This window comes from Chaetodon auriga, chromosome 22, assembly GCF_051107435.1.
Source record: "Chaetodon auriga isolate fChaAug3 chromosome 22, fChaAug3.hap1, whole genome shotgun sequence".
Lineage (NCBI taxonomy): Eukaryota > Metazoa > Chordata > Actinopteri > Chaetodontiformes > Chaetodontidae > Chaetodon > Chaetodon auriga.
The window spans coordinates 9,178,895-9,206,536 of record NC_135095.1 but is presented as its reverse complement, the minus strand read 5'-3'; the positions used below and the strand labels follow the sequence as shown (position 1 = coordinate 9,206,536).

The window sequence follows — 27,642 nt, the reverse complement described above, 5'->3', positions numbered from 1 at the left end:
ATGAGAGACAAATTGCCAAACAGGCAGCAGGAGCAAGAGAGAGAGTGTATGATGAGAAAGTGAGAGGAGTGAGCGGAGGGAACGTGTGCCCATTCATCTCCTCGCTCGGAGCAGGCAGGTACAGAGGTATGGCAGACTTACAAGGTCAATATTTTACTTTGGCTTGTGCGCTCTAATTAAATTACAGGCAAAGCGCCCCAGGAGAGCACACAGAGATATAGACCCTGCGACCCCCCCTGACACACACACACACAGACACACAACTCTGCAAGCCAAACAATTTGTAGCACGAGCAGAGATGTTGGCGTGTTTAGTCATCGCCACACGGCTGATTTGAAGCAATTTCAGCACGTTTCAGGAGATCAGGGGTGTACCGAGGCACAGCGGAGCAGCTGGGTTGGAACTGGAGATAAGAGCTCTTTTCAAGTGAAATTCTCTCCCTGTCCAAATTGAAATAGTAAAATGGACCAGGGCTGTTCACAAACCATGAGCTTAATGTGGAAACTTGTCTTGTGGCAGTGTGGGGCATTTTTTTTTTCTGGTCTGACCTTGACCAACAAGTGTTTCACTTGACAAACAGCAATAGCCCGTCCATGTCAACACGTGTTTGTCGGACGGGATATCAAGCTTCAGACCAGAGCTGTTGATGAGCCTGACTGTTGTAAAATAATCTCCTTTGTTTATAGCAGGGCCCGAGGGACAGAGACATGAAGCACTGACGACCTGTCAGGCTGATCGTCACGAATAAGAGGAGTGATGTCACACATTCACTCACTGTAGACAGTTTCAATGAGAAACACTTTCCATCTTTATGTGGTTTGTGAAAAATAAAACAACTGAAATGTGCAGTCATTTCCGTGCCACAGGACCGATTCCTGCTCAAATATAACGCGAATCTTCTTTAAGAGAAATAAAAAACATCCAGAAGGCGCAGGTTAGAATAAAGCAGCTCAGCCATTGGCTGAGCGCACCAGGAAGTGCAGCTGCCGCTGCTGTCATCTGACTCTGACGCAGGCGCCTCTCGGTTTCCCGAAAGTCAACAGCAACGGCGGAAAAGCTCAACATGGCTCCCAAACTTGAACTTCCAAACGCCGCGGCGAGCTTCTGGCTCATATTTCTGTCTCTGATCCCCGCGGCGGAGGCTTACGATGCGGGGGACGCGTTAGCCCTGCTCCTGGGCACCGTCCTGACCGTGGTGGGTTTCTGCGCCTGTCTCGGCTGGTACGCACGGAGGCGGAACGGACAGCTGTGAGAGAGACGATCGTGATCGTGCGCCTGTCCCGTTTTGTTATCATCCACCGCATTATTACCTCCTCGATGAGCTCACACGGACCTTCTGGCACAAGGTTTGTGTCGAAGCGACTGATAAGAAACGTGCCTTATCGGGATTAACGCGTCCAGCGCGACGGAAACCACGTGGAGGGAAACATCCAGGAAGTCCAAAACCAGGAACTGTTATTTGTTGCACTGCTGAGATTAAAGACCAAACCCTGTTGCCTTCTACATGAAAAGACTGCTGCACTTATCGTATCTTCTCCTATGGATGCTTGCATTGCATATTGCGCATATTTTCCATGCTTGGGGTGCTGATCACTGTGATTTCCTGATGTGTTTGTGTCTGCAATGTGCAACACAACATTGCCATTGCTGGAAGCACAATATCTCAAGTGTGGGTACATGAAATGAATGATGCTGTTGCGATTTCTGCAGTTAAAACTGTGTTATGGTGGCTTTGAGAAGAATAAATTGATTCATCTGATGCTCTTCACAGCTCGTGGTTTGCATGATATTTGAGTGACCTGCTGCATACTCACAGTCCCCCACTCTTCTTTCATTCTGGGTGCTTTCCTGCCCAGACGTGGAACAGATCACCTTCTGACAGAACTGTTTTGTTAAGGTTTTGAAGAATTCAAGCCACCATCCGTGCATCAGGGCCTCCTCTCTCATATGAAGTGTTCAGAAAGTTGACCGACTGACCCTTGAACGAGTTGGAGGTGGATGATCTAAGAGTGAAGTGGGAATAGCCACACTTGAAAACGATACACACAAAACAGTGGAGGAAGAAGTCCATCCTCGACCGTAACAGATACATCACAAATTGAAGCTAGACTTATTAAAAGTATTAGAAGCAGGAGAGGAACTGCTAGTGATGCACAGACACCTGAAGCATGACAATTTCCCCCAAGATGACTCTGCTTTTTGTGAGGGGTCACAAGACAGAAACACTGAGATCCACTGGTTTAATCTCTATTTTTTATGTATGTTCTTTATGTAAAATCAGAATCTGCAAAGGAACCAGCTGTGAGATGAATGTCGTGGAGTAAAAAGTACAATATTTCCCCCTTAAATTAGCAATTAAACATAATACCTCACAAAAAAACGCACATCATTCCGCTACTTGCATAAATCTCAGCTACTTTCACTGGAGCTAACATAAAATTTAACCAATATTCTTTTTTTTTAAATGAAACTCTCAACTTGGAAAGAAAAAAAAAAATAATTAGCTCGTAGAACTTCTGATTAAAAATCGCTATTTAACCTTGGGATGATCATCCATCAAAATGTTTACAAGGTCTGGGCCAAAATGACTGATTGTTCATTAGAGAATATTGGGACATCTACAAAATCATGAAGGCCTTCACTTTAATTTAGCTGGAGGGCAGTAACAGTTTCTGTTGGAGTAATCACTCAGTCTCTAGGTCAGCATGTCTGGGATATTTGGTCTGACTGCACATGTTAGCTCGAAGCGGCATTTGTTTTTTTAATCCTAAAACACAGGAATCTCCACAGTACACATTGTTCCCTGCTGTTGAACTTCTACTAACACATCTCCTACATGTATGATCATAATTCATTTATGCCTCATAGCACAGGTGGACACAAAGCAAGCTTTCCATGTGTTTGTGCGTACACGCATGTGGATGAGCCGCTGTTCACTTGTTACACTGCTCGTGACATCACGGCTCTCCATGCATGTTTGAGAAATCAAGTCCTATGAATTTCTCATGCTGCTCGGGCAGAAGGAACAACAGTGTGCAAAGTGCTTGTCAATTATGCATATACAGTACAGGGGAAGTCATTCTACCCTGAGGTGAACTAGGCTGCCTGATTTAACCCTTCGCTTTGTACATAATGGTCGACATTTCTGCAGAGTGAAACATGTATGAGCTCAGTGAAAGGCACACATGGTACATGGTTTTAAAAAAAAAAAAAAGCTATGGCTGAATAAATGGGATGAGGGCACCATTAGCGAGCAGGAGGTACAACAAAGGATAACACATAAGAGATATGATCAGCCTGCACTGAACCCCATTCAGCTTTTGTATTATTTGATTTATAGTCTAAGATAAAAAAAAAAGTAGGTCTTAATAAATGGCAAGAGAATTCTAAAGATGTCTGTTTTTATCTGGTCTATGTAAAGCTGTTTTTTTTTTTTTTTTTTTTAAGTGATCAGTTACATTACCAGGGGAAGTAACGAGTACTGCTGTAACGCGTTACCGGCCAGCAGCGGCCCCGCTGAGCAGATGTTACCGTGAGAGAGAGGGAGCCGCTGCTGCTGCTGCTGCTGCTGCTGCCGCTGCTGCAACAAGAGACAAGACGCGTCTTGGATCACAAATAGGGATGCAGGGCGCATGCGCACTGGGCTCCGTTTACTGTAGGATATTCACCGTGGAGGAAAAAGGGGGCAGGCAACAAATCAGGCTTTTTAAAACAGCAAAAACCCGACTCGTGCAATGTAAATAACGTCCGGGAGGGAAGCGAAATCGGATTATCAACAGGTAGGATTTTGATTGATCTTGTGATCGGCTCTCTCTCCCTCTCTCTCTCTCTCTCCCCCTCTCTCGCTCTCTCTCTCTCCCCCCCCCTTTTTTTTTTTTTTTTTTTTTTTTTTTTTTGGCCTTGTCTTGTGTGGTGGCTGCGATTCTGAGCAATTCATAGCGGGGACTTGGAAATTATTCTAGTCTAATGGACGTACGGATCCATCCAAGCGATCGGGATGCAAGGACGGTGATTTTAACGTGCTGTGTGTTTTTTTGACTGAAATCTCTCGGATTCGCAAACGCGCGTAAAATACTCGGCTGAGAATCGGGAGGACGCATTTAAAACACGTAAGTAGACACATACGCCAGTATTAATGAAAGCAGATATCACCACAGTCTGCATGTAATTTTCCCAACAAATTACAAAAGAAATAGCTATCCAGCAGAACATCCCATAATATTACCACCAGCACGCTTGTTATTGTCACTTCCAGCCATCCTTTTCAATCCATCTTGACTGATAATCACACCCGCGCATTAACAAGCAAAATGATGTCAAAATGCGGCTTCATTGTCAGTCTTACACAGTCTATTCTCTTAACTCTTCCTAATGACTAATAGAAAAGATGATCTGGAAAATGGATGCTGGCTCAATAAACGCCCTAATGAGAACACTGCTTATTAACCCGTAATCCAGTTAACCTTTAATCAGACAAAAACACAGATGCTTTATTATGTATGCGCCCGCCGTCGATTTTCCACAATGCATAAAGGCTGGGCGAGTTTATTCGAGGCATCCGCCGCTCCAGAGAGCCGTCCTCTGTTCTGCAGGGTGTAGGGTGTGATCAAGAAGAGCTTATTTTGGACTGCAATTCTCTTAATGTTGCACAGTGCGCTGAAAATGTCCACATTAATCCCAAACCAAGCCTTTTTTTTTTTTTTTTTTAGGGGGGGTTGGGTCTAACCCGGGTCTTTCCGAGAGACACGGCTAAAAAAAAAAAATGCGTCGTTTCTTAATGAAGGCTGTGCTTTTTGCCGTCAGTGCTTTTGTTCAGGGAATTCTCAAATACTGTAACAGATGAATGCGTTAGTCTAATCAAGCTCCATCACTGTCTGTGTGTCTGTCTGTCTGTAGACAAGGTATTCCAGCTGAGGCTGAGCTCCGCACTGAGCCACTCTAAATGTTAAAATGTAAAGCAAATAAATAAATAAATAAATAGAAGGCAGGCAGACGAAAATTATTGCTTTTCACACTTTGGCTTGTGCAAGTGCAGTTGAAAACAATGCAGCTGTTGTATGGGACTGAATGCTGATGGGTGGATAATATTTTTTTTTAGGTGTGATGAGACAAAGGAACAAAGGATGCCTTAGAGGAGAGGTTGCCTATATGCCTGGAAACCTCTTCAAAGCACACCGCCAAATGGATCTAACGCCTCCCCCTGCCACCTCTAGATCATGATACTTGGCTGAAGCTATTCCGCTATCTTTATGATCCCTCCTCCATCTATGGCGAACTATAGCCATGCAGGGGACCACACCATCTTGCAGAATGTCTCTCCTCTCGCCACGTTCCTCAAACTGACCTCTCTGGGTTTCATCATTGGAGTCGGTGTGGTTGGAAACCTCCTGATCTCCATCCTGCTGGTCAAAGACAAGAGCCTGCACAGAGCGCCCTACTACTTCCTGCTGGACCTGTGCGCCTCTGATATCCTACGCTCCGCCATCTGCTTCCCCTTTGTCTTCACCTCGGTCAAGAATGGATCTGCCTGGACCTACGGCACGCTGACCTGCAAGGTGATCGCCTTTCTGGGTGTCCTCTCCTGTTTCCACACGGCGTTTATGCTGTTCTGTGTCAGTGTCACACGCTACCTGGCCATCGCACATCACCGTTTCTACACCAAGAGGCTGACCTTCTGGACCTGTCTAGCTGTCATCTGCATGGTGTGGACGTTGTCTGTGGCTATGGCGTTCCCACCGGTGCTAGACGTGGGGACATACTCTTTCATCCGGGAGGAGGACCAGTGCACGTTCCAGCACCGTTCCTTCAGGGCGAACGATTCGCTGGGCTTCATGCTCCTGCTGGCGCTCATCCTCCTGGCCACACAGCTGGTTTACCTCAAGCTCATCTTCTTCGTCCACGACCGTCGAAAGATGAAGCCTGTCCAGTTCGTGCCTGCCGTCAGCCAGAACTGGACCTTCCACGGGCCAGGCGCCAGCGGGCAGGCGGCGGCCAACTGGCTGGCCGGGTTTGGTCGAGGCCCCACCCCGCCTACTTTGCTGGGCATCCGGCAGAACAGCAACGCAGCGGGCCGCAGGCGTCTGCTGGTATTGGATGAATTCAAAACAGAGAAGAGGATTAGTAGGATGTTCTACATCATGACGTTTTTCTTCCTGGCATTGTGGGGGCCGTATCTGGTCGCCTGCTACTGGCGGGTGTTTGCAAGGGGCCCTGTGGTCCCCGGGGGCTACCTGACGGCAGCCGTGTGGATGAGCTTTGCCCAGGCTGGGGTCAATCCTTTCATCTGCATCTTCTCCAACAGGGAGCTTCGGCGCTGCTTCAGCACCACGCTCCTCTACTGCAGAAAATCCAGGTTACCAAGGGAACCCTACTGCGTTATATGAAGGTTTTTCCTGTGGGTTTTTTTCTCAACTATGTCTCTGTTTCCCTGATTGATCTTGATCTGGGCTCGGTCCCATTGTACAGCGCACTCTCTCTCTTCTATCTCTCTTCTCTTCATCCTCCAGTTTTTCTCCTGTTCCTCCTTCTCCCAACCCTTCTTTTCAGAGGTAGAAGGTGGACTGCCAATCACGAGGCTCCGCCGGGGTGATTGAATGTGAAACGTGTCAAACATGGAGGCTGAAGGGAATGGGAATACGCAGGAGGTCTGGATCCCCTCCTGTGTTTATGTTCTAGTAAACAGACGTTGTGGAAGGCCATGCCAATGCAGAGAAGCAAAAAGCTGAAAAGAAAAAAAAAAAACGAAAAAAGAGTTGACAAAACAATAAAAACGAAACCTCTTGCTTTGGATATTTTGAAGACGCGTTACTCTGTGAGGTGTGAAATACATACATATGAAAAGAAAAAGAAAAAAGAACAAAAAACAAAGAAATGATACCTCTCAAGGAATCACTGGAAATGTTTTACATTTTAAGAGTTGCACTAAAAAGAAGATGTAAAGATGCTTTTTTTGGTCAACAGTTGCCGGTTGCATTGCAAGGACAACTTTTTTCCCCCTCCCCTTTTTTCCAAACTAAACAATGAATGCTTTAATTTGCAACAGACTACACAATCGCTGTAAGTAAAGCAAAACTTGGTGACTGTTGGAATACACCATCACAAGAGGATAAAATGGTTTTAATGTAAGTGATATCTTTTTCATTTCCCGGGCGGGGGCTTTAACGATGGGGATTTACAATGTGTGGTTTTGAAGTTGCAACTTAAGACTAGAAATTATTTCTTGTAGTTTTACGATCCATATGTCCCTAGTGTCTGGCATTGTTATTTTCTTATCACCTTTTACAAAAAAAAAAAGAGGAAAAAAAAAAAGACGAAATGATGTTTGGATTTTAAAAAGAAGTTGCTTTTAAGAACAACCTTGTGCTTAAAAAAGACATTGAAGAAGTAGTTAAATGTTTCATCATATCCATGTACCTAAACACTATCATATTGTTACAGTATTGCTGATGCCACTCCAGGTGTTCTTGCCTTAATGGTTATGATATTGTCATGTTTCTTGGTTGTTGGGTTCAATTTCTTTTTTTTGTTTCATTCACTCCTAAAAAGTCATTTTTTTCAGATGCGAGGGGAGTTTTTTTTTTTTTTTTTTCTTTATCACATCAATGTGAAGTGCATGTCCATTTTTAAAAGCTGGTCCACTCCCATGAGCATCACAGGCCATACACTGAGCAGCCCATTTTTATTCTGCAATGGTTTGCTACACCCCACAGAGTGCTCAGAGCACAGGGAGTGTGTGTGTGTGTGTGTGTGTGTGTGCGTGCGTGTGTGCGTGTGTGCGTGTGTGTGTGTGTGGGTGGGTGGGTGCATGTGTGCACATTTCAGAGCGTGTGCGTGTGTGTGTGTGTGTGTTGTGTGGATCAGACAACAGTCACTTCAAGACCAGAGCCTTAGTATGAAATCTTGCACAATTTGTAAAAAATGTAAAAGGAAAAAAAAAAAAAAAAAAAAAAAAAAGACATTTAAGGCACACCGTCTTGTTTCTACTTTCCCTACATTTGCTCTCTACTGATTGTTTTCAATGACTTACTTTTTTCTCTTGTGGCCATTTTAATATTTATTATGTATTCTTTTTTGTATATTATAGATAGATTGTGTGTAAGTATGTGAGTCTTTCATTTTGAAGTCCCGAATGTGAGTACAGTTTCAGTTAGGATTGCATTTGCTGAAAGTTAACTGTGTAATCTGTTGCTTTTTGAAAATAAAAAGTTTCCATTTTACAACATTTGTTTTTTATCCCTCTCATTGGGTGGACATTGGACCATGTATGGCCATGCCAAACAGCTGGATAACATCTGCAGAACCCCTCAGAATGGGTGCAGTCATGGTAGTGTTTTGCTTGGTCGAGTGATTTGCCAACATCTTCACCCCTGCAGGTCAAAGATGTACATTTTTATCTCTAAAATGTCTTTCTCTCATAAAGCTTTATTAGAAAACACCCAGAACAATTGACACTGGGGTAAAATCATTGCTTTGTGATAAATATCTTAAAGCTTTAATGTCCGTACTTTGTGCTCAAATGACTAATGGTGGTTGGTATTTCTACAAGGGTTTTCTATGTGTCATTTATGTTCATGCTAACTGGCTCTTTATGCGAGGAAGTGAGGCAATCAAATGTGTCTTCTCTGGAACACAATCTTTTTCTGTCATTTGAGTCCTTGGGACAGCTCGTCAGAACAGAATGTATGCTAAACCTTGTCAGTGAATGTGAAGTGTGTTTGACATTTAATGGGCATAATCTCCATGAATATATCCATGGGCGCACTCACCCTTGCAGTTTTTCATTCCGTGTTAAAGGGGAATACCACTGAATTTCAGATGTAATATATGCAACTCCTGTGTGGAATCACGGCAAACCACTCTGGATTAATGAATACCCTGTGGCGACAAATGACATAGTGGTTTGTCCCTTTCCTTCACTTTTTAAGGTCACGTTGATGTGCAGCTGCACTGGAAATGAATTAGGGAAAAAAATGGAAATGAGAACCACGGAAATGTGAACAAATGAATAAACATTCTCAAACGCGTATCCATTTAGGAGGAAATTTGCCTCTCCAAATGCTTCCATCAAAGCTAATATAACCAAAGTCTTTCTAAATTCTTCATACCTTGCATGAAAGGATTCAAGGATAAAGAATGGACAAATTTGCTGATATAAATAGCGGAAAGTGAAAAAAGCCATCAAATCCAGTAGAGCTACTCTTGCAGAACATTAGAGTTTAACACTCAGGTTAATAAAGGCCACGAGATCAGGGCATGCTTACTCTTAAATTGAGTGGTATTTCTCTGTAAAAGACTGTGATTGCCTCAATGACTATGTGCATCTGGTAGAATAGAGTGTGAACTGAACAATACATTTTGTAACTGCCAATTTTTGTATGATTCATTGTAGCTTTTTAACCAAAAAAATGTGTTCCGCTGTCCTATTTTACCCCCAAAAAATCATTGAATGCAGTAATGACCTCAGCCCATGTGCCTGAAAACAGAAATGATGCTGAAATGGCTTGTAAACACTCCAGGTAAATGCATGCCAGGCTGCAGGTTCTGCTGATGAGAAATACCTATTAGGGATCCATTTTCATTACCAGGTTGGCAATTACTGTTTTATTTTGGACATTGATCATTCCAATTTGCACCCAGAAGGTCCCCAGTTAGAAGTTGTGAAAGCATCTGTTGAAATTTAAAGGAATGGTTAGATATCAGAAAATGCTCTGGTTTAGTTTTGTTTTTTTAATCCTTTTCTTGCTTTTTTGCCCATTATGCTGTCATGAAATCTGTACAATGCTTCTTAATGCTTGGGAAATAGATGCCAGCTGTTCAGATGGAACAAAAAAAAAAGATATTTTGTGGGGTTTAATCTTGAAACTGGGGCTGAAACTGTGCTACTCGAGACCAGAGCGGGAATGAATATCTCGCTTATGTATATTTTAGCCTCATTCAGCATATGCAAAAAAATCACAAGCGGTGTCACTTGTGAGCACTGGCCCATTTTCCCGCATGTTCATTTGAGCGCCCCAGTAATTCTGTTTCTCTCCACGTCTGAGGAGAGATGACAGGCAGAGGTGGTCGGCTTGAAAGCGGTTCATTCTGGCAGACAAGCTCTCGCGCTGAACTCCTGAGAAACATCGAGAAACATATTGTTCATAATCAAAGCAATTAGGGTGCTGTAGTCTACTGTACCATCTGACTGGGATCTGTTCTTTGCACTCGTGTTTAGATCACGGAAGAAAGGGGGAAAAAAAAAAAACAAAAAAAAAACGGCTCATTTTTGTGAGGCAATTATCCTGCTTTGCTGGAGATATTTTTCATTTAACCATCAGAAGACTTTTCTATTGGATTTTGGCTGGCGATGAATCACACAACCATCCCTAATTCCGTGTCACTCTCCTTGTATCTCGGTGGATTTGCACACACAATTTCTGCTTTCTAATGGACTGCCAATGGGCTCTGAAAAAAGGCATCTCACCCTAGCCCTCATTTGCTGCCTATAATTTGAGTAAATACCATCTGTTGACTGAGAAACATTGTTTTTTTTCTCAAGGGGGGGTGGGGGCTTTCTGCACTCTTAAACATTTTCTATTTGTATAATGCACACCAAACCTTAATTAAAGTGCAGTAAGGGTCTGTGCCGAGAAGCACTCAGATATGAAAAGCTGCCTTGAATGGAATGGAGTGGACGACTCAATCTTCTGACAAGCTACTCAGGAAAAAAAGGAAGAATTGCTTTCCGCCCCTGCGTCACCCTACTCTGCATATTTGTTTGATTGTGTGACCGTTTGAGAACGGAGCTGGAAGTATAATGGTTCAATATGTGTTGCGTAATTTCTCCAGGGCATTCATGTTGTTTTGTGAAATGACATTTACTTACCAGGTATGTGGTGGAGTTTTCCTTGGGATGTTTGGTCAAATGATTTATTTTATTTTTTTCCTTCCACGCTCTTTGTGTGTAAATGTGCATGTCGTGTGATTTAGTGGCCCCATGACAGCGTGCGTGGACTTTGTGGCTGCGGGTTTTCATGCATTGCAACATGTTTGTCCTCACTCACAGGTCAGTCCCGTGATCAGTGTGCCAGAGCAGGCTGTGAGGCCAGACAGTTCCTCTTTTTCGGCTGCAGACCACATGGTTAATAGTCATCAAAGTGCAGAGCTGCAGTAGTTTCTCTCTAATCTCTCTAGTCTCTCTAATGGCTTTGCAGCTTCATGGCTAATGTGCCACAGCAAATTGGTAATGGTCAAATGAGCGATAATGCGAGGATCACGAATGTGTGGCTGTGTGTCCCTGTGTGTAGGTGTTGCCTTAAATTTCACTATTTTTGCTTGTTTTTTTTTTTGCAGCCGTTAAGGTTTAATTCAGCCCTGCTCACTGCCCATTCACATCCCATTGTTTCTTTTATGAATAAATGCCTGTCATTTTCCAAAGCTATTAGACAGAACAACAAGAGGCCTGTGTCTGTCACTAAAACATGTGGGACAATGTAAGCAAATCCTTTTACAAACCAGAGGTCTTTCATTTGGGCAAACGCACGTGTAGAATTTGAAACGACATACATTAAGCGACGTCCCAGCTCATGTAAACAAAATCCCAACATGTGTAAACCCCCTGCTGCATCGTACCTGATAATATCTACACAAGATAATGAAGAATAAGACGTTAGGTAAAGATGCAGGAGGAGAGAAGGTCATAAAACGCAACGTAATGATGATTTCTATTCCCTGGAGGGAGGGGGGTGGGCGGACCTGGGGAGAAAAAAAAATGTTGCTGCATTTATTGTCTGACAAGCTATTATAGGCAGTGCAGGCCTCTGAATACCAATGATCAACGGGAAGCCTGATAAAAATTTGCAAGTGGATAAAGATTCTTCCACATAATGTCCCAGCCTTCATGTCTTCATTTCCAAAAACCACCCCCTCACTCTCCTTCAGCCCCATCATGCAAATGCCTTATATAAAGAATATCCCTGCTTTAAATATTAACTGATTAAATTGCGGATGGAGCTTCAAAGGTTCCGTCCTGCATATTTAAACAGTATTTTTTTTTCTCGCTCCTGTAATGTGAGATTCAGTGGTTGGATCATTTCTGTGGAAATTTGCTAGGAGCAAGTTTTTGGAAGGAGGACTTAGTTCTATCTTTGGCGTCACACCTGTGCACACTGGAAGGAACCTCTGGGCTATGCTGAGGTTTCTTCACATGTTCTGTGCATTAAATGTAACAGGTGGCAGTTCGTATGATTATTTGGATGATGCTGTCTTTGTAGAATTACTCGCTGACAGATTTCTCTGTGAAATGCAGCATGCAAGTTGTCATTTTTAGGCATGGTTGAGTGTTTGTGCTGCTGTAGAATTTTGATATTGCACTGTTTTGTTCTGGAACTCCTCTTACTCACTTTCTTCCAAGAGTTAGCTGAGAAGATTGATATCAGTCTCATGTCTGTACGCTAAATATGGCAGGCTACATTAGCTTAACACAAAGACGGGAAATAGGGGGAAATAGCTAGAAGGTAACAAAATCCACCCACAGACACCTCTGAAGCTCATTAAGCATCGTATTTGTTTTATTTGCAGAAAAACATGAAGCATTGTTGGATGATGGGTGATGTGGGGGACTTTATCTTGGCTTGGATGAGTTCTTCCTGGAGTCTCATGGTTGCCTAGCAACTGGTCCCAGCCAAGAGACGGTCCAGAACATAACGTGTTAATTATTGAACTTTAGAGGCTGTGGTGAGTGTGTGTTGTTTCCTCTGGAAAGAGCCAGGCTAGCTGTTTCCCCCTGTTTTCGGTCTTTATGCTAAGCTAAACTAGCTGACACCAGCTACGTGTTTTCTGTACATGCACAAAAGTGGCATCAATCTTCTCATCTAACTCTCAGCAAGAAAAGAAACTGGCATTTTTCCCAAAATGTCGAACCATTCCTTAAAGCTGAACAAAAATCTTGGTAATGGCTGCTACAGTGTTACTGCTCTGTTGTGAAAATGCTGCAGGGTTACCAGTGGCTTGCATGTGTGTGGTTATTCCTGCAAATGTGGTTATCATGGCTGCATAGCAATGGGAAAGACAGCTTTGATATCTGTGGGTACACTGTGTTGTGCAGAACAAACCTTGCAGAACTGAGCTGTTCACAGGAATGTAAATGCATAATGTCATTACGCTGTGAATGGACGGCTTGAGTAGCAGAAACTGCCGCTGCAGTGTGTTTTGAGTACAGGTCAGGATGTAAGCTTGCGTAGGTTCTGTTTTTTTACTCTTAAATCCTCTTGGTTGCGGTGGGAGTCAAGAGTAAACACGTCCCCTTTGCTGCTAAGACTCTGGATGAGTGACGGAGCCACGGATAGATCACGATTGGTGGGTTAGTACTTAAGCACATGTACACCAAAGTTGGAATATGCGAAGAGAGTACTGGTCGGGAGTAATCCCCCAACAAGGATTACCCGTGTCTTTCATGCTAGATTAAAGGGTCCCATGATACCCTGCTGTGCCGTCCAAGTCCTGATGGGGAATCACTGCACTGGATGACAAATTATCAGCGTCATCATCTTTGTCATCTTTTGTTATCGTTGTCTGCTTGATAATGAGTGTGATTTGATTCGCTTCTGTGCGGGAATTCTTCAGTACTCCGGATTTGGGGAGGCTGACCAATCGCGAGCCAAGTGGTCTCTCGCTGTCTGTGTCTCTGTGCAAGTGTGTTGAGATAATCATCTTATCCACTGCACACACATGCACCCAGAGTCTGAAATGAGGAGATCTGGATGACGTACCTACAGTAGTCAGCAGAAAGGAAGAGAAATATTTGGGTCACATGAAAATTGAATAGAGTGTTGTGATGATTTGGGTTGCTGGTGGTGGTAAAATGCCTCTCCACCAATGAGCTACTCCTTTTATTCCACTTTTACTGTACTCAAATTAGAGCAAGCTTGTAGGATAAAACTGACAAAACTAGCAGGCACTGCAAACATTTTCCTAACAGACTAAAATATTCAGAAGCTGCTATCTGGCTTATGGGGGCTTTCAGAGCATTATGATTCGCAGCAAGGAGGCTGAGACGACCATATTCTTATAGCACTGCGTTTGCAGAGGGCAATCTGTCATGATGAAAAGGCAAACATGTACATTATGGTGTCTATTTACAACATGCAACTGACTGCTTACATCTGCTCTCAGCGGGGCACATCTGCCCCCAGAGGAGCAAAGAAAATGAACATTAAAGAGACAGGAGCCAATTTTGATGTCGAACGTATCCTTTTACAGCTTGGATGCTTTTGCAGTTCCCAGCTCTTAATAATGTTGTTGTGAGGACGACATCATTATTTATTTATTTATTTATTTATCTAGTTTTTGCGTCACGGCAATTGGGGAAAGTGTTTAGGGGTGTTTAAACAGGCGATTTGTTCCCACTAATTCGGCATGTTTTGTGATGAATCCAAGGGCTTTTGGAAAAGGGAGGAGGTTTGGAGGGGGGGGGGTGGGAGAGGGAGTTAATCCACTCGTTTTCTTGTGTTCCAGCCTGTTCAGCACATTCTCTCCTCTCTCTCTCTCTCTGACTCCCTCCCTCCTTTATTTTTGGAAACATCTCATTCTCGTGAGTCAGGCCCGTCATGCTCACAAAGGCTCGGTCTAGCGAGCTCTTGCCTCCTCCTCCTCTCTGCCCGTGTCTCTGCTGTTTATGATATTAGACGAGAAGAGGGCAGGAGAGCAGGGGGAAAACAGAACTCTTCGTCCCTCCCTCTCAGACCAGGAGGGAGAGTGGAGAGTTCATGCTTTGCGAATTTTTAATTCAGCGTATTTACATAGTCGACAGGTAGCGATGGATGCGTTTGGGAACGCAGGTGCAATAACAGGCTGAAAATGGGCCTTGAGAAGGTGATGTGCGGCAATGTCTAACCTGAGACTGCACATTTAAAACCCACTTCATTTATGCTCCATTTGAGGGGGAAAATCAATGTGATGATGCAACCACCTTTTGGGCATCCATCTTAATTTGCCGTGCAGTGCTGATGCCCGTGTTGATTGATGATACCTGACTTGACTGATAGTTGTGTCACCTGCACTTCTGTTGTCCATTTGTTGTTTTATCCGCATACATATATGTATATTTACTTTTTTTTAACAGCAGTGGCTCCGAAGGGACAGGCTAATTACCATGTTTGCGATGCAGTGTCACTGCTTTGAAGAGTTTTCTCGCAAATAAGGCAGATCACTTCCAGGGAAATCTGCTAAATGAAGTTGCCTTGGAAACACCAAATTGTACAACACTTACATCATCCTACTGGCTGAGTTTGGGCTCTGAAAACAGGATTAAACTGCTCCTTTCAGATGGACATTTTTTGCTTGTTTTATGCTTCCCATCATGTGCAGAAGAGTATATTTGACTCAGACAATGTTTCTGTTATCTTTTATTGCGTGTGGGAAAGGGATGATTCATCTTTTTGCTGCTAATTATAGAGATAACCTGCTGTAACAAATCAAACATTTTCTGCACCGCACAAAATAATAATAACAAGGACTTTTGTTGTGCTGGATAAGGATTTAATTTGGCCACAGGCAAGAGCAGAATGTTAAATCGTTGTTTGAATGGGTTGATTTTCCCGCAGTTGCTGCACTGTTGTTGCCTCTGCAAGTAACGTTTTGATCAAGAGAATGAGCCTCCATAGGTGAGCATCCATTCCCCTTGAGACTGTTTATAGGAACTTTCTATGGATTCATATCTGCAGGCGTCGTCTCTGAGTCTGTGCTACACCCTTAAGGCGGCGCAGGAAGGGGAAATAAGTTGCATTAGTGTCGAGGCTTTTTTGTGCCTCTCCATTGTAATCACAAATCTCGAAAGTCATGTTTTGGAACAAAGTGGCCCAGCAGCTTGCCTAGAAAATGTTTCTTTCTACTGTAAACATGGTCACCACGGTGAAAAAGTAATTTTCTACCTTCTGTTTCCAATTTTCCTCTTGAAGAATTGTATTTGCTACATAGATATAATAGCTTTCTTCTCAGACACTGATTACACGGTTGGTATTTGTACAATTTATAGGCTTACCATACTCCAGTTCACATGCAGTGCATGCTGTATAAGTCAGTGCTTCATAGCCTGCTTTATTGTGTATTTACCTTTGATGTGTGCTTAATTTGCATGATACACAAACATCTATTTACCCTGATGCATGTATCGTGGATGGCAAAATCTACCACACGTTAACTGTGATGAGGTGCACCAACTCCCTGTGCATTGAATAGCCCCTGATGCATTTTGCATCTCTGTATGGTGTTAGGAGAGCGGTGAAATAGTCTTGAAGCAGAAAAAAGCCCCTGAGCAAAAGCAGCGCGGAGCCATCGTCATTAGTCATCAACAACAGCGCATGGCCCCTCAAAGTGCAGTGCTGTGAAAGTTTCCTTCTGAGTCACTGCAGCCATTCCTCCAGCCGCTCGGTCCCAGGCCTCTGCGGGGCAAAATGCTTTCAGACACTTCTTGTAGTGCAACAGAAAACCTGCAGCCCAGATAAATCACTGCACCACTGGATCTGCTTTGGTTGTTTACATGATGTGTGTGCGAACAGGAATTCAGGGTTGGAATGATATTCAGCTGATATCGATTGAGTCACACTCTGCTTGTATTAGCTGCTTGCTGTGCACACCTGAAATTGAATATACTATAAACAGCTCTCTTGTTTGTATGTGATACAGGTTATTCTGCTTGCATGCTACTGTTTTTTTTTTTTAATTATGTAATTCTATAATTGGATTATATTGTAAATGTGGCCCATAAAAATGTTAAGTGCAGTCTCTGCATCCTTTTAAAATCCCAGCCACGCGATGCAGGCAGATATGAGCTGTCATCTGTTTTGACCTGTGCTGCCCCAGGATGAACATCCATTTATCAACATGATTTTTAAGGTTTAAGTACGGTGAACTGCAAGTCACCTCCCTTGTGATCTGTTTTTATACCAAATGTATCATCCGCTTGAGTGTAAATTTTGTTCTGTTTCCCTGCTGAGCCTTTCCCAATCCGCATCACCCCTAGAAACACCAGAAAGGGGTCATATTTGGTCTCTTGATGTAAGAAGATAAACCTTACATGGCTTTTCCCAAATTTTAATTATGCATGAAGACACAGAGCTGTGAACTATATGATCATTCTGGCAGACCAGCTCTTCATGTCTCCCTCATTACTTCTTCAGTCTAAGATTAGTTCTAAGAAGATGCTACTTTACAACTTTGCCCCAAGCTCAGGAGAGAAGCAGCTGAAAACAGCAAATGCTCAACTCCAGCTAAATCCTCTCCAGCCTGGCTGCCTCTCTCCACAGTCTTGTGTGTGCGTGTGTGACATTTCTGAACTTTGCGTGATGTTTTAGAAACAACTCCTAAAAGGGTTTTCTTGCCAGGATTTTCTTCCCCTGCATAAACAGCTCACCGATCAAAGCTTCCTGGTTAGCACACAAGTTAGCACAGCAGCCACTTAAAGCAGTGGGAACGCATCTTTAAGCAATAAGATCGCTTCTCTGTAATTACGCATTATATAACCCGTGTTACAGAACCATGCATGCATGGTCGGGTTTGGCATAAATAAAAGCACATGATTGCACTGGATATACATGGACAGCACTTGAAACCGCATGTTGGGATAGACTGCAGCCTCCTGACCTCAAATAAGAAACATCTATAGCAAACTGATTGATTAATGTGCTTTAGAGTCTTTTCATAGCAGGAAGTAAACACATGCATCTCTTTCTGACAGACCAGGTCAGGCTTCTTTGTGTCTGATATTATGTGTTCCATTTGGTAATGACTTTTGCTGGCTTCTTAATATGTAGGGCCTATTATTTCATCAGAATTTATCTCCTCGAGTGCTTCAATCTCTTCACAGGGGTTGCACTAATGGTTGGTGTTACAAAACACTGTGGCTATCATTTAAGGAAAATCATTCAGTGTTCATTAAAAAGAAATTACAGACTAAATAAGCACAGTCATTATGTCAGCAGTGACTTTCATCTATGTGTTTTAATCCCTTTTATCTCATTGCTGTTATTAATCACAGTACAGTCATCTTATGTTTATTCAGCTTTCCTGGTTATTTCAACTTAAATCAGACTTAGCCTCCATGGAGACCTGGAGTGTTCAGGATTAAATAAATAACTAAGACAGTATGAATTGAATAATCATACACAACATATATCAGTATTTTCTTCAGCAGCTTACATTCTGTGTCCTTCTGTGTCCAACGCCATCTTCACAATGGCTGCTTTATTTCATAATGCCACTTTTCATGACTAAGCCTTCTGTCAATCAAGCTAAGTGATTGGCTGGTTGGCCTGACAGCATGAGGACTGGAATAAAAATGACCTGCCAGAAACTCTTGTTGTGAAAAGAATCCAGATGAAATAACTTTTCATATGAGTTTAACACATTTACTGGATTGTCTCACAGTTTCATGCTTATATTGGATATTTGTCGGTATTTAAAATGGTGCTAAATTTGAAATATATCAGTGCAAGTAAAGCTTTGGTTCCAAATTTGCCATTTTGCAAGTGAAAACAAGCAAATGCCAGCCTAATGGAGTCAGAGTGTCAGGGAGGATGGAGTCTGGACAACCTCCCTAGATCCATCCTTACTTTAAAATGGTGGATTAACAACTTCAGTACAAACATTATTATGAATTATGGACCACAGGAAATTTTGCCCATCACTGGACTGGGATCAAAGCAAAACTATAACATCTGCAATATCTGGGGTAATTGTTCAAGCACGCATTTATGCAGCTTAACACACAATCTATGAAGCCTGTTCTTGGTGTGTTTTCTCTTTATTTCTGCTTGTATCACCTGAAACATGGAAGAAATGAACAAGAATAACTGTCTTGCTTCCTGTCCTTATATGTTTAAAATTAAATTAACTGAAATTTGTCTTTGTGAGTCTAAAGCACGATGAAGAATCCCACAATGATCAGAACTGCTGGACTTTTTCAGACAGACTGCAGTAATATTTCTTCCAAGAGGCCCTTTTATTAGCTCTTTCCTCGCCAGTTAACTGAGCCGTCTCCATGGGTGCAAAGCAGTGCTGCAGCCTCACTGCATCTCCAGGGTCAAGAGCTCTCCCTGGATAAATTAGATCAGAAATTCTGATCACTCACTCCAATTATTTCTGCGAACACTGGGTCACATCGGCGTTAGCAGCCAGCAAAAAGCCAATGTGAGATTCATTTTGGTGAAACTAAAAGAGAGAGCAGGGTGAGCAGCTGAAGACTGACCTTTGTGTGGATTGTTATTTTTTTTTTCCAAACCACGAACATCTTATGTACATCTAAGAATTGGCCTTTTGTAAGATGTAGTCTAGTGTGCTGTTACGTGGCAGAGGCTAACGATGGCAATGTCAGCCAGTCATGTCTGTCCATGCAACACTGTGGTCAAGAGCAAGACGTTGGCTTGACTTTTATTCGCTATAGCTATGGTGCACATGTTGCTGAACTTGCACAAATTAGCTTTAAGCATTAGCAATTTGCTCGTTCCCTCTAATTGTGTCATGGGGAGTACTGAACATAGCAGCTGTTAGACTATTAGTCCTGTACAAAACTGCAGTATTCCAGCTATGGATAGCAGAAACATGTGATGATGAAGTTTTGCAAAGTGAAGTCAGCGGACTTGTATGTATGAGATTAGTTGGGAAACATGACATAAAATACTGAGGGGTTGTAGTGTTAATATAATCAGTTCCATCAGCAGCTTTGCTCGGCAGCTGAGGGCTGTGGTGTGTCACTGATATGATTACCTACTCATCCAGAGCTCTGATCTCATTGTTCCCTGACATGGAGGTGACTGGATAATACATGCATGATAATGTGGGAGTGTCCTGCAGATAAAGCCTCTGTGGCTGCAGTGGAAACATCTGAGATCAGTTCTAAAGGATCAGAAACGTCTGATCTGGTGCATTAATTCATTTCATTTCGCATAGCTGTCACTTGACCTAAAAAGACAAGGATTTCTAATCAGCTTATGACAGAGAAGTTGGTAGTTTGAATCCCTGATGACAACTGTCTGATTGTGATTGTGAAGTGAATAAGCAGGTGTGTTTAAACCCTTAATAAGTAATATTCTCCTGAGCAACACACCAAGATTCTTTTGTCCATAAGGGACCTGTTTTTAAGCTAACAGCACCAAACAGGGGAAGTGCTGGTCTTGGCTCTTGTTGTTGCTTAGCAACAATTGAAAACCAGTTTGAAGCGTGCCATCTCTTTGCTGAAATTTGAAATATTTTTATCTTCAAAGCACCACGCACTGTCGGAAATGCACAACAGCACATCCTTTCAATTGCGCACATGAGATAAAGGGGTCAGCGTTGTAGAGACAGATTCCTCAGTGATGTGTATCTTAATTTTCCCAGTGGTGTTGCACAGTGGCGAGTAAGAGACAACTGCAGCTCAATTGGGATGCTTCCAGATATAAAGATGCATTACATGGCCTGTTGTTGCTGGAATATAGCATGGCCTTGGTCAATCAGCCTGAACTGAAGGCAAAGGAACGCATACAAAGCTGGTGTCACTTCAGGCCAAATTTGCAAACATTCCCACTTTATTCTGTAAGACAAGTGAAAATCTTTAAGGAAAATGATGAACCCTGACCTAAATTCGATCAACCTGAATAGCTGTGGCCTTCATATTCTACAAAGAAACACCCAAATGAAATATATAAACCTAACTGTCATAGATGGTAACTGGGGCAGCCAGAGACAGGTGTGTCAGGCAGCAGATCAGTAGTTGTATTTGTTTCATCAAGATGGACAAGAAAAAACTGTCATTCTAGTTTAATCAAAAAAACAATGCACAGTAATGGGTCATTATAACGGTGATTTGGGGTAACAACTTTAAACTTGAAAATTTGTTTTCATTAACAGCTCTAGCACTTAAACTGGGCCTATCTGGCTCAGTGGCATTGGAAAGTTAGGTCCCAGTAGAGTGTTGCCTGCGAGTCACATTAGTTTTCCCCCAGCCGGTCTAATAAACTGAGCTCAAAGAACCTTGACATAGAACTAGAGCTGCACAGCTTTGTGGTTTATTGTACTGTACACTGATAGCACAGATAATGAACCCTGGACTAAATAGGGGGGATTCCTCCCAAGGCGATTACACTTGCTTGCTTGTGTTTGGTACTTGTCTGGGAACACTGAAGTGGCTGAATGAGGCATCAGTCCTGTCAGTTCATTCTATGCTTTCTGATTGTAAGCCATCTGCCCTTACTCGAACCCACTGAGCAAACACTGAAAATAAAGCCCATGCATAATTGAGTCATCTGGACTGAAATAACAACTACCAATTCAATGGAAAAAAAAAAATCCTCAGAGGAACTGTGAATGCGATCACACAGCATGGACAAAGGGAGATGTCATGTTGGCTTACGAAGTGATAACTCTGGCTTTCAAAACATGGTGTGGAGCAAAACTGAATTATGTTTGTGACAATTCAGTCACAGGGCAGGGTAATCAAAGCAAGGAGAAAAGTGTTGAAGTAAATATGTGAATCTCAAAGGCCTCAGGGATGGTTTTCTATTTATTTGCTACTGGGGTTTTCATTAGGAGAGTGGGGTTGATACTCAAGCAGGCAGTGGCTGATAATGCACATTGGCACATTGGCACACAATGGCTTTGAAAATGAAACTGTCAGACTGAGGTAGTGTGTCGATCAGTGGGAGAGAGCTTGAGTATTTCTGACTAGTCTCATCTGGTTTCTCTCCCTCTCCCCACCCCACCCCACCCCCTCCTCAGACAGACATATTCTCATCTGCAGTCTTACTGCATTGTGTTGTGCAAGCTATAAGCTGAGGCTGCCTCAGTGTCTCCATGGACTTTTCTCGTTTGACTTGGCCTCACTTTCTCTTTTCTTGCTAGGCTGCCTCTCCAGTGTCAGGCCATCTCCAGAAGCCGGCCTTTACTTCATTAGCACAAAGCAATCCATAGACCTCCTCTGTCAATGTTGTGTGATACATGCAAGTCTGGCTTCTTGTGATCACCTTAGAGTCTGGTGCGTGGAGGACGGAACAAAGATGCATTGTGTACACGACATCACAGGGACACGCCCGAAAGACTACGTGTCCCTGACAAAAGGTCAGCATCTTCATCTGGTGATGGCCCATGTAGAAGACATAGAAATAAAGGAGCGGCATTGCCCTCGCACACAGCATTGTAGACACATTTTATGCTTCATTGTTCATTTTTTCAAACAGCAGGCTATATTTCACTTTTACAAGAGAAGGGGCTTTTACAGTGAGGACTAACTGATGAGTGTGGCAATATAACACTTGAGTTTGGCTGACAGAACAGCTAACATAACCCCACACTCTGAAATGGTATCATCAAGGACCACCTCTCACACACTGAGAGAGAGCTACTAAGCTAATTAGCTGGGCGTTCTAACGTTTGCAGCTCATGTCAGGACAGCTGAACACAAATAACACTGTCACTCTTATACGCTTGACTTTGAAAAGGCTAAGGAAATACCCTCCACCCACTGAACACTTTGTATACAAAGTATGACCCTGAATCACTCCCACTGGAGCCCCGTGCAACATGATTTGGCATATTGAGAAATCCCAAGCCTAACAAGCCTGCTGTGCCTCATTAAGGTTGCTATGCTACTGGACAATTACTGTGCAGGGAACAGTTTCAGTGAATGGTCAATTCTGAGAAGGGAGTTAGTCAATGAAAACTAAAATATTGCTGATTTTGACGACATTAAAATGGAGCTTGTTAAATAAATGTAATTTAGAGAAATATAGGCACAGCTTTGAATGGAGCACTTGAGTTAATTTTCTGCATCCACATCTGTGCTGGTATTCCACACAGTGTAACACTATTCTGGTAAACTATACCTGCAGGCTCCAAAAAACCTTCCCTTGGCCTTTCAAACAAACTGCGCCTTTAAAGAGGCCTGTAAAACTGCCTCCGCAGCTGTGTGATCCTGATCCGATCCATCGAGCGCAAAGAGGAAGCTGTTTGATTGTGGAGCAGGCTCCATCCATTCCCACCCTGACCACAGACATGCAGGTTACAGTGTCCCTGTCTGCCTTATCTCCTGGTGCACCGGCTCGGCTTCAGACCCACGGCTCCGGCCCGGCCCCTGCTCAAGATAAAGCCCAAAATAGACCACTCTCGCTGACAGCAAGGCACCGCTAGATAAGACTGTTGTGTCCACAGCTTTGAGCTAGAAATGGGGAGGGAGGGGAGGAAAGAGATGGTGTGCAGGAGAGACACCGTAAGCAAAATCGTGTTGTGATGAATGCAGGGTTTTGTTGCCAGTGCTCGCCCTTTGACCCTCTTATTCAGCCACAGATAAGAGAAGTCATGGTTATAGAAATGCACAAATCTGTTTCCCCCCTTTCTTTTCTCACAGTCGAGGCCATTGATTGTGCTTATTGACCCATGTAGTTGAAGCCCAAGCCAATTTGGTCATCATGGCTTACAGCGATAAGAAAATTACCTTGCACCGTGTGCGCACCTATCCGTGCGTGCATATGCTCGTGCTCGTATGTGTACATCTTTTAATGCTCGCCTATTGCTTATTATTCAGCCTCTGCCCGATGGCAAGCTGCAAAAGTGCATCTAAAAAGGTTTTCCTCCGTTGGCATGCAGAGGCCAATCAATAGCTGTGTGTCTTAGTAAATTAGATCATGTAGACAAGAGGCAGCAGTCAGCAGAGCCATCCCAAAGTAACCCCTTGCCTGGTTAGTTCATTCTCCATTAGACAACGGCCTGGAGTAATTGAATTGGCCTGTACAATCTCAGGGCTTGGCCTTCGCTTTTTCGCCTTTGACAGCATATATTCAGGTCCGATAACTTTATACCCCAGCCAAGTGCCGATGTAGAAGTATTTTTATGTGTCTAGAGATAGTGTAGTGGTTAAGACCCTTACAATTTGAACCACAAGTGCCCTGGCTACCCTTCAGAAGCTTGAACGTTGTCCTTAAGACAAAAGAATGTGGAAAGGGGCCTGAATGTGATGTTGCAAGTGAAGAAAAGCTTTACACAACCTTAAACTAAACACCTCCAAAACCCATGTCTTCATAACACGTGTCACTTTTGTGTTAAACGATTTGACAAACAAATGACAGACCTTGAGCTCTTAGGGCTGCCAAATGTAATAAATTATGTCTATCTTCTCTTGTTAAATAAGTCATTGTGGCAAGGATAAGATGCAAGCAGATTATCTGCTCCAAGCCAATCAATGACAAAGCCTAGTGTCATTACAGAGAGAGCATTTCAGTTTGAGAAAGAGAGAGGGAGAGAGAGGGAAAGAAGCCCTCCCTCATATAGGAAATATGCACATGAAGAATTTTTTAAAAGGACTGCTGATGAAGAGTTTTGAGGCCTCTCGGTTCACATCGTTATACACTAATATTAAGCATTCAAAGCATAGAGGCTAATTAGGACACCATTAATATACCCCTGTCTGCCACCCCCCCCCCCCCCCCCCCCAGCCTCATTATTCCATAACTTATGTATCTGTTGCTTGCAGGCCAAAAATGCCATTTATCCAATTTTTTTATCCATTACATGCTGGTTACTCTACTGAAGTACTTAGATTTGCATAATTTCTGAAATACAGGATAAGCACAGGCTTGAAAACTCTACCTCTGAAACCTCATATTGTCCTGTAATCAAGCACTACACTACAACCTGTATTGTTACAGTATTGCATCGAATGGTTTCATTTCAGCCCTTGCATGCAATAATGCTGTTTTTCAGTGCTTGCAACACATTTAAGCAGATATCCCCTCCACACCTTATAAATACAGTCCTCTACAGTGTTTCGATGACCAACTTCATGAGAGCGTTGGCGAGCAGAAGCAAACAGAAGTGTTTGAAGAACATTTCACATCATCTTTCCCCTCACAAATGTTTCAAACTGCCAACCTTTCAGTCAGGAGGACATGCATTGTTTATCTTTTTTGTTCCACTTGTCATTTTTTTTCCACTTGTACGCAAGGCTTGTGTACTTGTAGTTGCACTGAGGTGGGGTTGATGCAAGCTCAGATGGAAAACAAGCGAATGTTTCGTTAGGAGAAAGCATGATGAAGTATTTAGGCCTTTGTTCTGTGGACTGAATCTGTGAGTGAAGCGTTGTGAGTGGGCTTTTCGTGGTCTAGCACGCAAGCTGCATCACAACTTCATATTTCCATCCATCCATTTACATCTTGGGCTTGTCAGAATGCACACAAAGAGTTACCTGCTGTTATTTAGAAGTCGTCTTTAATTTCTAAAGAAGGATTCCTAAAAGTCCCCGTCTATATGTTCTTACTTGTGTGTTCCTACAGCATTTATCTTTCTAGCTATTTACTCATCATCATCCCTTAAGATACAAATCAGTGTATCAAAGCACTAGAGTTGTTTAAACCCAGAAAACAAGGATCAGGTGGCCTACTTCTTCCTGTTATATAATCACATAGTGGAAATTTCCATCATGCAACATAATTGCTTCAGGAGTGTCCCATCACGCAGCTCTAAAACGGGAACAACAAAATCTGCTGTCTCAACATGCAAACCAGGGGAAAGTATGAGCTGAGTATTTTTCTTCAGCAACTGTGAGCGTCTTTCTGCGACAAAAACATCCAGTGGTGTATGTGGCCATAATCCCATGTGACATGGCCAGTCAAGGGGAAGAGGATTGGAGGGCTTGGAGAAAAAGACAGAGGATGGCAACTCTGAGCAAGAGAGGGGGAGAGAGACAGACAGAAAAAGAAAGAGAGACTTCCCCTGTCCTTTTTCCTCGCAGAAAGTCACTTGTGTCGGATTCGAGCGAGTGCTCCCATTTATATCTCCCTTTAAAAGGCCCCCGAAAAGATGCACCAAGACGGGGTGGGGGGGGAGTCTCGGCCAAAATTTGTTTAATTTATTCTGCTTTCCATTTGATCCACTCTGCTCATGTGGCAAGCTACTACCTGAACTTGCAGAGACAGTTGGACAAACACAGATTAAGGCAGAGCACCGCAAGGGAACACAGCTAATACTGGAGCTTCTCTCTGTTAGAGTGGCTGTGTGGGAGTTTGGTTTATCACGTCTGGGGAAAGTGTGTGCAGACAGCAAAGTGTGATGATGGAGCTGTGGTATCTTGAGGTCAGGATAAGCACATACAGTATCATTTCAGATCTTCTCCTAAATTTCCATATAGCCCAGCTGTCATACAGTAACTCTTTGGAAAGAGCTGAATTTGTTGCATTTATAATCATTCATAATTACCCCAACTCCTTGCTTTTCAGCCAAGAGAATTCACTTTGATCAAAAACTAAGAATTTTTTGACAAATCAGAAGATTGCAATAATAAACTAAACGGACTTGGGTTTTATCTCGATCTGTTTCTTTTGATATTTTCTCCTTTCATTACAGTTTCTCCTGTGTTCCTGCATCTAATAATCCATTTTTCTCTCCCTCGCACCCTCAATCCTCCTGCCCTTCATCCTTTGGTCTCTCTTGCTGTCATCCTTTATACCCGAGCCGCTCTTTTGTTTATCCCTCCATCTCTCCCTGTCTCTCTTCTCCCTCCATTTCTCTTTGATAATGGCGGCCTCGGCGCAGGAATCCGCCGCCATCCATTCCAAGCAGCAGGTAATGGATTGAACACGGGACCTGATCTGGCTATGGATGAGCCATCCCGTAGGTGTCTGAGTGGGCGTTCAAATGGATTCGGAGAAGCTCGCCTGGAATAACACACTTTGTCACCGCAAGCTTTGTCTTCACAGATCTTCCGTGTTCACTGTCAGCGGCGCCCCCCACCCCCACCTCAGTCCACCCGACCCAATCCCCCCCTTCAAAGACAAAAACTCTTTAAAACAAGACAGCGTTGTGCCAACGTCTCTCTGTCTGGCTGGTTAAGGAACATTTTGATATTGTCAGGATGTGTCTCCTTAATCCCAGCAATGTTGCACAAGCACACTGCTGTACTTCTCACTCTGATCTCTGTTTTTTAACAAAGGGACAAAGAAACAGATGAAGAGGATTGCAGAACTGACGCCAGTGTCACGCTACTAATGCTGAAAATCAGAAATTGTCCAAACAAGAATGCTCTCAGTGGTGATTCTGGCAGCTCATACATATTGTGCTGCAAGCGGTTGTGTGCCGTCACTGAGGAGCAGAGTAAATGACTCCAAAAACCACAGGGATGTTGCAATCTCCACAGAGTCCTTGCAGATACCTGGAAACCAATATAAACCAACATCTGGTAATGAATTATGGATGGAGATGAAATGCATGTACTCGTCCAGGCTCTCTACAGGGGATGTTATTTACAGTCTCATAGAAATATGCTTCCCATCATAGCTTGTGGAATTTGCTACATGACATGTGGTATTGTGCGCTTTGATATACAGTTATGGATTCTTCTGAAGCCATAAAATACATAAACTGAGTTGATATGTTCCAGAGGAATATTTCTAGTCACATCCTAACATTTATAAAACTTGATTATGGCCTAATATATCTTTTTCTTCTGATATAATCGCATATGTTTATTTCCTCTGCAACAGGAGCCCAGGTAATTAAAATGTGTTTATCTGTTGGAATAACCTTTGTTGCCAGTAAAATATGGCCTCATGCCAGATGGAGAAATATGTTTATGAGTACTTGTGTAGAGGTGTGTGCATGCATGCATGTTTACATATTTGCATATGGGTGTGCATACTGGCATTG

At 43.0% G+C, this 27,642-nt stretch overlaps 2 protein-coding genes across 4 annotated transcripts; both read left to right on the top strand.

Moving 5' to 3' along the window:
* The first annotated feature begins 1,003 nt into the window (after window positions 1-1,003).
* Window positions 1,004-2,359, top strand: LOC143315021 (small integral membrane protein 30). Its single transcript, XM_076722427.1, has one exon. It carries the CDS (start codon window positions 1,064-1,066, stop codon window positions 1,250-1,252), a length of 189 nt encoding a protein of 62 aa, XP_076578542.1. The 5' UTR covers window positions 1,004-1,063; the 3' UTR covers window positions 1,253-2,359.
* Window positions 2,360-3,545: 1,186 nt separating this feature from the next.
* gpr85 (G protein-coupled receptor 85) lies at window positions 3,546-8,221 on the top strand. 3 transcript variants are annotated; one of them, XR_013075842.1, is made up of 3 exons: window positions 3,805-4,109; window positions 5,099-7,121; window positions 7,559-8,221. XR_013075842.1 is itself a non-coding variant. In XM_076722171.1 (2 exons), exon 2 carries the CDS (start codon window positions 5,250-5,252, stop codon window positions 6,381-6,383), a length of 1,134 nt encoding a protein of 377 aa, XP_076578286.1. In that variant the 5' UTR covers window positions 3,546-3,779; window positions 5,099-5,249; the 3' UTR covers window positions 6,384-8,221. The 3 variants fall into 3 exon arrangements, 2 of the variants coding, with proteins under 2 accessions (XP_076578286.1, XP_076578285.1); XM_076722171.1 differs by lacking the exon at window positions 3,805-4,109 and adding an exon at window positions 3,546-3,779 and having other exon boundaries at window positions 5,099-8,221; XM_076722170.1 differs by having other exon boundaries at window positions 3,638-4,109; window positions 5,099-8,221.
* The last annotated feature ends 19,421 nt before the right edge of the window (window positions 8,222-27,642 follow it).